Genomic DNA, 13,381 nt, shown 5'->3' with positions numbered 1-13,381 from the left:
TGCTGAACCTCCTCCTGCTCAAGCTCATCATCTACCTGAATTTCTACTTGAACACGATTAGAACTTGGTTGGTCTTTAGGTTCTATCTCAATAACCTGGGACTTAGAAGTCCAAACAGTCTCAACACCATCATCCTTGGCCACCCTAGCAATCATGAACTTCTCATCAAAGGTAACGTCCCTGCTGATCACGAACTTTGAATCTTCTGTACACCAAATGCGATAGCCTTTTACACCCTTTGCATACCCCAAGAAAATTATCTTCTTGGCCCTCGCGTCAAGCTTTCCCTCGTTGACATGATAGTAGACGGTACACCCGAAAATTCGGAGCCTATCGTAATCTGCATGCTCCCCTGACCACACCCGATAGGGTGTATCACCGTCCAATGTCGAATGTGGGGATCGATTCACAATATAGCAAGCTGTAGTAATTGACTCTGCCCACCATTCTTTGCTCAAACCAGCATATGATCTCATACTCATTGCTTTCTCTCACAGTGTTCGGTTCAGTCTCTCCGCGACCCCATTATACTGTGGTGTAGATCTAACTGTCCAGTGTCTGACAATCCCCTCCTGATCACAGAACTTCTTGAAGGCACTATCTGTATACTCTATACCGTTGTCAGATCTCAATGTCTTCAATTTTTTTCCTGTCCTGTTCTCAACCATCGCCTTCTACTTCTTGAATGTCTCAAATACCTCATTCTTATGCTTCAAAAAATAAATCCAAGCATACCTCGAATGATTATCTATGAATGAGACAAAATATATGGAACCACCCTTGGAAGTTGTCGAAGCCGGACCTCAAACATCCGTGTGCACATAATCTAGTATCTCTCTACTCTTGTGATTTCTTGTCAGAAACTGAACCCTGTGTGCCTTTCCATACACACAGTCTTCGCAAAAATCCCTGCAAGGTTTCTTTAGATTCTTCAACAAATCATCCTTACTGAGCAAATCTAGGCCCTTCTCTTACATGTGCCCAAGCCGTCTATGCCATAACCGTGTGTGCTCACATGAATCTCCACCACTTCCATCAGTTCCAACAGCTGCATCGACCGTCACCGTCGTACCTGAGAGAGTATATAGGTTACCATGACGAATGCCCTTCATCGTTACTAAGGAACCCCGAACAACCCTCTTCACTCTGTTCTCTGTTATAATCTTGCAACCCCCGGAGTCCAAAGCACCAACTGAGATAAGATTCTTCCGCAAGTCGGGAACGTGTCTTACATCCGTCAAGGTTCGAACCACTCTATCATGCATCCGGATTTTGATATCACCTAGCCCCATCGTTTTACAAGCATGGTTGTTCCCCATCAATACATACCCCACATAGTGGATTGGTCAGAATGATCAATCCACTATGGGGGGTATTTTTCTACCATCAATGCTCCTGTAGGTAGTAAACCATTTCCTATTGGACACATGTGGTAAGAGCAACCAGAATCAAGTATCGACTTCCCGGAGGTATCCTCGCCACTCGTGACGACATAGCATTCCTTATCGCTCCCTTCCCCTGAAGCGTAGCTTACCTCTTCCTTACCTTCTCGTCTTTCAGTTTTGTTGTTCTTCTTCCCACCTATTCTCTTTTTAGAACAATTGACTTTGAAATGCCCTAGCTCACCGCATTTGAAACACGGTCTTTCCGTAAGAGGTCTTGATTTTGATCTAGACTTTCCTCCCTTACCTTTTCCTCGCTCATTGCCCCTTCCTCCGGCAAAAACCCCCTGCGCTTGTTCTTTGTTACCACCAGTGGCCATATCACTAGTTACAATTTTTTGAAAATCATCCGCTAGAAGCGCCGTTCTAGTCTCATCCATCGACAAATTGTCACCCATAAGCATCAGTGTTTGAACCAGATTCTCATAAAATTTCAGTAGAGATAGAAGTAGTAGAAGTGCCTGATCCTCGTCTTCCACTGTCACCTCAATGTCTTTCAAATCCGATAAGATCCTATCGAACTTGTTGATGTACTCCCAGATTGACGAGCCTTCCTCCATCTTACAAGTGTACAATTTGGATTTCAAATAGATCCGGTTCGTCAGACTCTTCGTCATGAAGGTGCTCTCTAACTTTAACCACACGCCCGCAGCCGTTTCCTCCTCGTCCACCAAGAAAGCTACATCCCTTTCAAGGCAAAGAATAATCGACGCCCGTGGTTCCAGATCCAGCTCCTTCCAATCATCATCAGACATGTCCTTGTGCTTCTTCTTTTTTCCCGGTAAAGTTTTGTGTAATTTCTGCGAAATCAACGAATTTTTCATCTGCATCCTCCAATAGGAAAAATCATTCTTCCCATTGAATTTTTCAATCTCGTACTTTCCAACTTTAATTATTTTACTTGTAGACGCTATTTTTTGCTTGTATAAATAAATCCGCTTTTGTCAGGAATTTTAACAAATACCTTGTGTTCAACACACAATAATCAAGCATCACCTTAGATCAGAAATTTTACCACCTCCAATCTGAATAAAGGGTTCTGATACCAATTGTTGGGCGCAGAGTCACGCCCTCACGCCACGGAAGCGAAATGTCTTGAGAGAGAGCCCTGGCTTTCGTTTTCACAAAAGCACAAGTCAACCTCTATATTATTGTTTCTCAAAGGAAACTAGAATAGATAGTGAAATTCTTGTTTCTCAAGGGAAACTAGAATTGAAAGTGAAATATTTCAACAAAGTGAAATATGCACTCTTCCTCTCATCAGTTGACAAACACACAGTTAAGACAATACAGACACGAGGTTTACGTGGTTCGGCAAACTTGCCTACATCCACGGGAGGAGTTTGTAGGCTGTCTAAAAATCACAAAAGATAGTTGATCCCCATCAAAACACCGATGATGGAAGTTACACTCTGACGACTTCCAGAAGGTTACAATTTGAAGACTTTCACGTAGATCGCTAAAGGTTACAATCTGACGACCTTCATGACAACTGATGGAAGCTCTAATCAAACAGCCTTCATAATCAACATCGGGAGTTACAATCTGACGACTCTCACATATCAGAGAGCTAAAGCAAAGATTACAAAATGACGATCTTTGCAACGCTTTGACAGAAAGAGACTACAAATCGACGGTCTTTTCAAATCAAGCTGCGGAAGTCCTCCCCGCACACCAGCATCAAGATGCATCGCGTTCATAGCCACGAACGCAGCTCAATGCAGCTCATACCATAGCTCAACGCAGCTCCAACCGCTGCTCAACGCAGCTCCAAGCGCTGCCTAACGCAGCTCTATACCGCTGCCCAACGCATCTCTATACCGCTGTCCAACACAGCTCTATACCGCTGCTCAACGCAGCTCCAACCGCTGCCCAACGCAGCTCCAAGCGCTGCCAGACGCAACTCTATACCACTACCAAACGCAGCTTCACTCGCTGCCAGACGCAACTTTATACCGCTACCAAACGCAGCTTCACTCGCTGCCAGACGCAACTCTAACCGCCGCCAGACGCAGCTCGCAAACACTGCGTTCAAACGCATATTTCATTCCAGAATACAGGATTTGCGTTTGACTCGTTCAAATACGAGCTAAACGGTTTCAAAACCGTTTCCCACGATCTGAGGGGATCACAACTCCACTCAGGAGTGATTTAAGGGGCGGTTACATTCCATTAGCCCCAGTTAGGAACGAATTAAGGAGGTGGTTACACCCCTTAATCCTCTATAAATAACTGAAAATCAATTCAGTTCAGGGGTTCGGTCTGTTAGAACTTCTTGGCAGCAACAGAAGAGATCCTCGAGGCGGAATCTTTGAGGTTTCGGTTCTGATCCTTCGGCTGGGACTTGGCAGCGAAAAGAGGATCCTTCATCCTTCGGTTGGAGCTTTGGAGATCGGCAACAAGATCTTCTTCATTCTTGGCTTATAACCGACTTTTGGTTAAATCAACTCTTTCATAGAGTTTTAAACTCGTTCAGAGTTCTCCACAACGTCAAATCGTGAGGAGAAGACCACGTTCCAGTGAAACAAGACATCAGATCGTCAACGGAGAGCAAGTTCGACGCAAGCATTCGAAGGAGGCACTCCATCGCTACCGTGAAGAACCCAGTTTTAAACAAAGGGGAAGATTCAAATCAATCCTCTTCTCTTTTGTAATCAGGGAATCCAAATTGTAATCGATTTTGAGAGAATACAAGTCAATTTTCTTTCATTGTCTTTTTACTGTAAATTTTCCACCAAACAAAAGATGGCGACTCCGCTGGGGACTAGCTTCTCTGACGAAAAAGTGGTGGCGCAATTCGATGTTCATCTCACTGGAACAACCGTCAAAACTCTCGTGGTAGAGTTTGATCAAGCCAAGTTTGAGGAGGCCCTCTCCTCTAGATCCCTTAGCCCCAAGGCTATGCGCAAGATCCACAAAGTTTCCTGTAACGCCCCGCCCCGGAATCCCGGAGTCGGTACGCTATTAGATCTGATGGACTGACCTCACAAACCACCACATGTCTTTTCAGCACGTTTTGTCCTCACTCACGCGCTCCCTGGAAAACTTCCCAGGAGGTCACCCATCCTAGAATTTCTCCAGGCCAAGCACGCTTAACTTTGGAGTTTCTAAGAGTTGGGTTCCCGAAAAGAAGATTGACGAAGAAGTGGTGGCGTAATTCGATGTTCATCTCACTGGAACAACCGTCGAAACTCTCGTGGTAGAGTTTGATCAAGCCAAGTTTGAGGAGGCCCTCTCCTCCGGATCCCTTAGCCCCAACTCTCAAGGGTTGGGGTATTACATTTCCAAAGAGACTAAAGCTCCAACTGCTCCAATTACAGCCGGACCACCTAAGGAAGACTGCTCGGACAGCCCCTCCCCTGATGGAGTGGGCTCAGCTTCAGCCAAACCCGCGCCAAGACGACGGGTATCGGGTCGAAAGATATCCATTGAGGCGACAAACTTGATCAACACAGATGGTGGCGTCGCTGCAAAGGCCTTGAAGCAGGCTAAGAAGAACACCGCTCGACGCAGGAGGAGATCCCTACGACGAGCACATCTCCGAGAATTTCGATCCTCAAGTCAACACGAGCTTCGTGTTTGTGAGCCTAAACGCGACCCTATGCCCTGCGTTTCTATTTCAGAATGCAAGTCTCGTGTCTATGAGCCCAAACATAGGCTCTGTGTGAAGAAGACTGAGTGCAACCCTCAGGGGTGCGTTCCATAAAATGAACGCAACCCTCAAGGGCGCGTTCCACAAAATGAACGCAACTCTCAAATATGTGTTTCAGAACCAAAATACAGACTTCAAGACTGCGTTTCACCAGCAAAACCTAGAGCTCAGGCATGCATTCAGGCAACAAAATTCGATAAAGAACCTGGTGTATACAGTGGATATAAGAAGTTCATGGATTCAAGGCATCTCAACCAGATCCATGTTCACCAAGAGCCAGTCATGTCCAATCATGGACTGGGGGTTCCAATTCAAACCTCACGATCAGTGAGTAGTTCTCCTCGAATCTTCACAACAGATTTGAGAAAGTTCATATCAAGAGAAAGACCGATGCAACAAATCATTCGTTCATTCCAATGTGAACGACTGATTCCTACGGTCCTCTCGGGATGTCAATGCTGCTCATATGCGGCCAAACTGTTGGTGTTCGACCAATTTACGAACGTTGCTTTGCCCAACCGACATCGACGTTCTCACAGGAAGAAGTCTCCAGAGACCGAATATCCTGAGGTCACTATCAATGTGATCGGCAGAGGGAAAGCCTCAGGTCCTAGTTCAGATGACTCTGAGACGAGTCGTTCACCGACTATCAGAGAAATTGCTAACGAGTTTGAAGGAGTCTACCAACGCACTCGGACGCGAACAGGAGCCATTCTCCCCGTCAACTATCGGAGGCTAGCCAGAGGAACCAATTCTGATGATGAACTCAGCCATTGCAGAGTCCCAATCATCAAGCTCTTTTGTTGAGCATGAGAGCTCCGCTTATATGACGGGAAACCATGAAGACCTGGTAAGGAGAATTGCTGAGCAGGAGGTCATGATCAAATCTCAGCAGGAGGCCATCAATGAACTCATGGCCCTATTGACTCAACTCGTTGCAGACAAGGCCAAATCTCAAAAGACATATTTGCCACCCAGGCAAGAATCTTCCCGGAGAGGAAAAACGTCTTCATCCCAACCTCACACAAGCGAAAGGAAGTGAAAAGTGGTTGATGACACGGCTTCTGACCAAGAAGCCCACAACCTGGAATCTTCCTCTGATGAAGGAAGAGAGACTGAGAACGAGCGTAATCTCCATTCTGCCAAAATGGAAGAATTAGAAGCCCGCCTCAATGTCATGGCCAACAGAAGCGAGCTCCAAGACGAGGGAGTTGTCAGACCCTATCCTGCCGAATGGGATGCAGCCCCTTATCCTCCAAAGTTCGAGGTCCCGACGCTACAAACTTTTGACGGCACGGGATCACCGAACCAACATATCTATCACTTCAAGTCACAGACTGGGAATGTGATATCAAACGACGCCATACTGGCTCGATTGTTCATTGGCACCCTCAAGGGAGTTGTCTTTGAATGGTTCAGAAAACTGCCTGCTCGATGTATCCAAAAGTAGGCGGATCTAGAGAGACTCTTCCTGTCAAGATTCTTTGAAGAGGATACAGAAGTCTCCATCCATACCCTTCTCACCACTAAGCAGAAGAAGAGGGAGTCCGTCAAAGCCTTCGTCAAGAGGTTTCGAAACATGGCTCTTCAATGCCCGACAGGTATGCCACAGTCTACCTTAGTGGAGACCTGTCGACATAACTTGCAGACCGACCTCCTAGCCCGAATAGGAGTTGCAGAATGCCGTTCCTGGAGACAACTAATCTCTCAAGGCGAACAGGCTCAAAAGATCATTGCCAGGATCAAAGATGAAGAACAAAGTAGGCATGATCAGCCTGAGCAATCGGACCAAGCCCAATCTTCACCTGAGCAATCGGACCAAGCCCAATCTTCTCAGTCAGAAGGAGAAGATACTACAACCACTGAAGCCAATCCTCTTCAAGTAGGATGACAGGTCCAACAACTATCACGTTAACAATTACCTCTGATAGTCAACCTCGTTAGAAAATGGCCCACTAGGCGATGTGCCATGTCTACCCTTTTTCCCCCTGCACTTGTTCAAGACTGGGGGTTGGTTTATTTGTAGTTCATTGGATTATGAATAATAAATTTTCTGAGTTGTCATGTTCAACAGAATACCTCTGTCAACCACGAAGTCTACCAAAACTATCACGTTAATGATCACCTCTGATAGTCCATTTTCTCCAAATTTCCCCATCAATCATCTTCAATATGATGATGGGTCCACCAAAACTATCACGTTAACCGTCACCTCTGATAGTCCTTTTCCTCCAAATTCCCCTACCAATCCTCTTTAAGTATGATGGCGGGTCCACCAAAACTATCACGTTAACCGTCACCTCTGATAGTCCTTTTCCTCCAAATTCCCCCACCAATCCTCTTCAAGTAGGATGGCGGGTCCACCAAAACTATCACGTTAACCGTCACCTCTGATAGTCATTTTCCTTCAAATTCCCCCACCAATCCTCTTCAAGTAGGATGGCGGGTCCACCAAAACTATCACGTTAACCGTCACCTCTGATAGTCATTTTCCTCCAAATTCCCCCACCAATCCTCTTCAAGTAGGATGGAGGGTCCACCAAAACTATCACCAAAACTATCACGTTAACAGTTACATCTGATAGTCAAACTCATCAGATAATGGCCTACCAGGTGATGTGCCTCTATTCCGACTTCATGGATAGTGCCCCACTAGGTGATGTGTCTTGTCTATCTTTTTTTATTCCCCTGCTAAGTCTTAATCAAGACTGGGGGTTGGTTACTTGGAATCCATTGGATTAAGAGTAATAAACCTTTCACATCGTCAAGTTAACATTACACTTCTGACGATCATCACCCACAGAGTATGAATGCAGCTTGCATCATTAACAATACACCTCTGATAATCAACTTATCAATCCTCTTCAATAGGATGATAGGTTCTCAAAATTGCTCAAATCGTAATCTTCCCCAGCAAGACACTAAGTCTTCAAAATCTTAGTATCAAAATTCATCGCTCCTGATGATAAACTCACTTAGCAATTCTCCCCAGCGAGACGCTAGTCCCCAAAATCTTGTTCAAATCACAAGTACAAAAATCCTGTCACGTTAACACTAAACCTCTGACAAAACCCACTTATCAATCCTCGTCAATAGAATGATAAGTCCACAAAGTTGCTCCGATCGCAACACAATCCTGTCACGTTAACACCAAACCTCTGACAAATCAACTTATCAATCCTCATCAATAGGATGATAAGTCCACAAAGTTGCTCCAATCGCAACACAAATCCTGTCACGTTAACACTAAACCTCTGACAAAACCCACTTATCAATCCTCATCAATAAGATGATAAGTCCACAAAGTTGCTCCCATCGCAACACAATCCTGTCACGTTAACACTAAACCTCTGACAAAACCCACCTATCAATCCTCATCAATAGGATGATAAGTCCACAAAGTTGCTCCAATCGCAACACAAATCCTGTCACGTTAACACTAAACCTCTGACAAAACCCACTTATCAATCCTCATCAATAGGATGATAAGTCCACAAAGTTGCTCCAATCGCAACACAAATCCTGTCACGTTAACACTAAACCTCTGACAACCCACTTATCAATCCTCATCAATAGGATGATAAGTCCACAAAGTTGCTCCAATCGCAACACAAATCCTGTCACGTTAACACTAAACCTCTGACAAAACCCACTTATCAATCATCATCAATAGGATGATAAGTCCACAAAGTTGCTCCAATCGCAACACAAATCCTGTCACGTTAACACTAAACCTCTGACAACCCACTTATCAATCCTCATCAATAGGATGATAAGTCCACAAAGTTGCTCCAATCGCAACACAAATCCTGTCACGTTAACACGGTAGTCGGTAAAGGCTTATCAAATCCGTTGATGGCTGAGGGTTTGCCAAAAATCCTATGCACGTTTGCAGGCCCATTAGCTTAATGGATGTGAGCCGAGACTTAAAACAAATGAGCTAAAGACAAGTCTCAAAGACTTAGTTAAAAATGCACGGAAGCCACTTCCATGTCTTAAGTCAAAACGTTGAGGTCAGACCCGCGATGCAAAAACCGAACGCCGAGGTCACACCCGTGTTCCAAATTCAACATGCAAGGGTGAGACTCGCATCTCAAGTTCAAAATGCAGGGTCCACCCCCACAGTCCAGAAGCAGGATTATGGCGCATACCTTCACACAGGTCCTACGTGGCAAATCCCTTCAACCAAGATGCCTTCGAAGCAAGTGCAGAGAACAAATCCTTTACCACAAGGAATCAACAGCTCCAAGATCAGAGTTGAGATCCAAAGTATTCCGAAAATTCATCCCAGTCAACCGCGAACTTTCGAAAACTTTGGAGGGGGTTCTGTAGGCTGTCAAAAAAATCACAATAGATAGCTGATCCCCATCAAACACCGATGATGGAAGTTACAATCTGACGACTTCCAGAAGGCTACAATTTGAGGACTTTCACGTAGAAGGTTACAATCTGACGACCTTCACAACAACTAATGAAAGCCCCAATTCAACAGCCTTCACAATCAACATCGGGAGTTACAATCTGACAACTCTCATATTCTCAAGGAGCCAAGACGAGCAACAACTGATGAAAGCTCTAATCAACAGCCTTCACAATCAACATCGGGAGTTATAAAGATTACAAAATGATGATCTTTGCAATGCTTTGACAGAAAGAGACTACAAATCGACGGTCTCTTCAAATCAAGCTGCGGAAGTCCTCCCCGCACACCAGCATCAAGACGCATCGCGTTCATAGCCACGAACGCAGCTCAACGCAGCTCATACCGCAGCTCCAACCGCTGCTCAACGTAGCTCCAACCGCTGCTCAACGCAGCTCCAAGCGCTGCCCAACGCAGCTCTATACCGCTGCCCAACGCATTCCAAGCGCTGCCCAACGCACCCAACGCAGCTCTATACCGCTACCCACAAATCTCTATACCGCTGCCCAACGCAGCTCTATACCGTTGCTCAACGCAGCTCCAACCGCTGCCCAACGCAGCTCCAAGCGCTGCCAGACGCAACTCTATACCGCTACCAAACGCAGCTTCACTCGCTGCCAGACGCAACTCTATACCGCTACCCAACGCAGCTTCACTTGTTGCCAGACGCAACTCTAACCGCCGCCAGACGCAACTCGCAAACACTGCGTTCAAACGCAGATTTCATTCCAGAATACAGGATTTGCGTTTGACTCGTTCAAACACGAGCTAAACGGTTTCAAAATCGTTTCCCACGATCTGAGGGGATCACAACTCCACTCAGGAGTGATTTAAGGGGCGGTTACATTCCATTAGCCCCACTTAGGAGCGAATTAAGGAGGTGGTTACACCCCTTAATCCTCTATAAATAACTGAAAATCAATTCAGTTCAGGGGTTCGGTCTGTTAGAACTTCTTGGCAGCAACAGAAAAGATCCTCGAGGCGGAATCTTTGGGGTTTCGGTTCTGATCCTTCGGCTGGGACTTGGCAGCGAAAAGAGGATCCTTCATCCTTCGGTTGGAGCTTTGGAGATCGACAACAAGATCTTCTTTATTCTTGGCTTATAACCGACTTTTGGTTAAATCAACTCTTTCATAGAGTTTTAAACTCGTTCAGAGTTCTCCACAACGTCAAATCGTGAGGAGAAGACCACGTTCCAGTGAAACAAGACATCAGATCGTCAACGGAGAGCAAGTTCGACGCAAGCATTCGAAGGAGGCACTCCATCGCTACCGTGAAGAACCCAGTTTTAAACAAAGGGGAGGATTCAGATCAATCCTCTTCTCTTTTGTAATCAGGGAATCCAAATTGTAATCGATTTTGAGAGAATACAAGTCAATTTTCTTTCATTGTCTTTTTACTGTAAATTTTTTACCAAACAGAGTTTTTTACTATGAGTAGAATACCAAACTATTACAAGTTCTCTCTCAACTCACTCTCTCTTTTCTTTCAAACTTCACTTAAACCCACATAAGATTTTCCCCACCATTTTATCTCTTCTCACTACCTCTCCTATTTATAGAAGAAGTGGAGGTGGGTGTGGAACCGGCTAGAGATAGAGGTATGGGAGAGGCAAGAGGTATGGGAGAGGCATAGGGGCATGGGGGACACTCACTGTCCTGTGTCCCCCCTCACGTTCACAGCTGACCCACCTTCATAGGCTGTGTACGGCGCAGAGGATGGTGGATTTGATCCTCGCGAGAAGTTATTTTCAGGGAACTTTTTTTATAGTCTATATATTTCGCTTTTCCAATTTGCAGTTTCTCCTTATGTGGGTGTCTTTTTCGACATGTTTAAGCTATGCGCACTACCTACTTAGCTATTGAAGCTTTCTTCACACTACCTACTTAGCTATTGAAGCTTTCTTCACGCAACTTGTCAGCAAAAGCATGAACTTCTTCCAAGCTCCGTAGACAAGTGATAACAAGCGTACGCAAGAAACAACCGACGTGTACGGCGGTTTGTAGCTTGAAAATAGTTAAATTTCAGCCTTTAGGAAGCATAGGTTTACACTAGCACAAAAGTGAAAAAAAAAAGGGGCAAAACAACTGAAATTTCCCCAGTGTTCCAATGGTCAGATGTTGGCCGTCCTATGCGAATGCTCCCTAATCTCCTCGATCATACGATTCATTTCCAAGTAGGATGACCCGCTGCTCTCCTCCATCGCTGCCCTGGCCTTCACCGCGTACTTCCTCGCCCTCATTCTTCTCTCCTCCGCTTCCTCCCCCTCTCCCATCACGTTCTTCACTGCCTTCGCTATCTCCTTCGCCTTCACCACCTTCTTCCCTTCTCTCTCGATGCTCACTCCGATGTCCAGCACCTGAGCTACCAGCTTCTCATTTACAAACTGCTCATAATCTACAGGCCACGTCACCATCGGCACACCGGCACTTATACTCTCCAGTGTCGAATTCCATCCGCAGTGGGTCAAGAACCCTCCTACTGCTCTATGGTTCAAGATCGCAATCTGTGGTGCCCATCCTCTTATCACCACTCCCTTCCCCTTCACCCTCTCCTCAAAATCCTCAGGCAACCACTCTGCTTCGTTCTGTCTATTGATATCCCTCACAGCCCAGACAAATAATTGGCCCGAGGCCTCGAGCCCCAGCGCAATTTCTCGCAGCTGATCAGCTGAGAATTCATTCAGGCTACCAAAACAAGCATACACAGCTGAATTCTCCTCCTCCTTATCCAACCACGTAATGAGTCCTTCAAGCTCTGGATTGAACTTCTTCCCTCTATCTGCCTTCTCTGCTTCATCTTTGGTCGACAGCGATAGCGGGCCCACGTAGTATGCCCTCCGTCCATTCTTCCGATAGAGCTCTGCATACTCCGGCTCAAGCTCGACAAAACTGTTCACAACCACGCCGTAGCTCCTCTCTACCGACTCCACCATCGCCTGCGTTGAGTATTTCAAACCCAAAGAAACCTCCAATCTCGTCATCTCTATACGGTGAGGTAGGCCTTCGACCGCGAACACCTCAGAATCATCGTTAACTTTCTCGTAAGGAGTGTAGCGCAGGAGGCTTTCATGTACGCAATTGGCAAACGTGCCATGACCGTAGAACACGATTCTAGGCACGTTGAGTGCCGCAGCGGTGTCCGTGGTCCATGTGAACATAAAGTCGGAGACGATGCAGTCTGGGCGGCGAGAGTACAGGAGCTCTTCAATGGGCTTCTGGAGGGAGTAGAAGGCGATGAAGAAGTCGCGGAAGTCAGGGAAGGTGAGAGAGGCAAGGTTCTCGTTGCCGTCGCGTAGGAGGTGCGTGACGGAGTGGGGGAATGGGACAAGGAGGAGCTCAATGGCGGTGGATTGGATCGACGGGCGGACAAGGGGTTCATTGGCAGGGGTGGTGATTATGGTGGCTGAGATGTTTGGGCGGAGGGCGAAGAGCTTGGCCATGTCGACCATGGGGATCATGTGGCCGGGGCTCATTAGAGGGAGGAAGAAGATGCGGAGGGGGCGTTGATCTTCAGTTCCCATTGTGAGCTTGGTAGTGAAGCGATAGATGAGAGAGAAATTCAGAGGAGCAGATGTAAATGAAGTGAGGGGAGTTGTTGTTCTCTTCTGTAACGGACTGTGTCGTGTAGTAATGGGAACTGCAATGCTGAGAAGCTTGAGAGCAAACACTTGGCGCTAACCTTTAAACTTTAGGAACAGCCTGTGTGAGCCGTGCTATCGTGAGTCAGTATGAGATTGTTAAGTTAAAAGATGCATTAATTTAAATTAAGATTCCTCCTAGAAATTTTCTTCATCTATAATAGTACTTGGGTTTAAAAATAAATGGGAGTAAACAAATGGGTCTAAAAGCAAAAACCCCTTAAAAC

General features: G+C 46.0%; 2 protein-coding genes across 4 annotated transcripts in view; one reads left to right on the top strand and one right to left on the bottom strand.

Moving 5' to 3' along the window:
• The window catches only part of LOC109833131, a 47,985-nt gene that overhangs the window by 33,974 nt on the left and 630 nt on the right, over window positions 1–13,381 (top strand). The gene's annotated exons all lie outside the window — the stretch shown is intronic.
• LOC109833128 (scopoletin glucosyltransferase-like) lies at window positions 11,518–13,296 on the bottom strand. The gene has a single exon (XM_020400686.1). It carries the CDS (start codon window positions 13,035–13,037, stop codon window positions 11,628–11,630), a length of 1,410 nt encoding a protein of 469 aa, XP_020256275.1. The 5' UTR covers window positions 13,038–13,296; the 3' UTR covers window positions 11,518–11,627.

The sequence above is a fragment of the Asparagus officinalis genome, chromosome 3 (genome assembly GCF_001876935.1).
Source record: "Asparagus officinalis chromosome 3, Aspof.V1, whole genome shotgun sequence".
NCBI classification, from domain to species: domain Eukaryota; kingdom Viridiplantae; phylum Streptophyta; class Magnoliopsida; order Asparagales; family Asparagaceae; genus Asparagus; species Asparagus officinalis.
The sequence above is the reverse complement of the archived record's forward strand: the minus strand, read 5'-3'. Positions and strand labels throughout refer to the sequence as shown.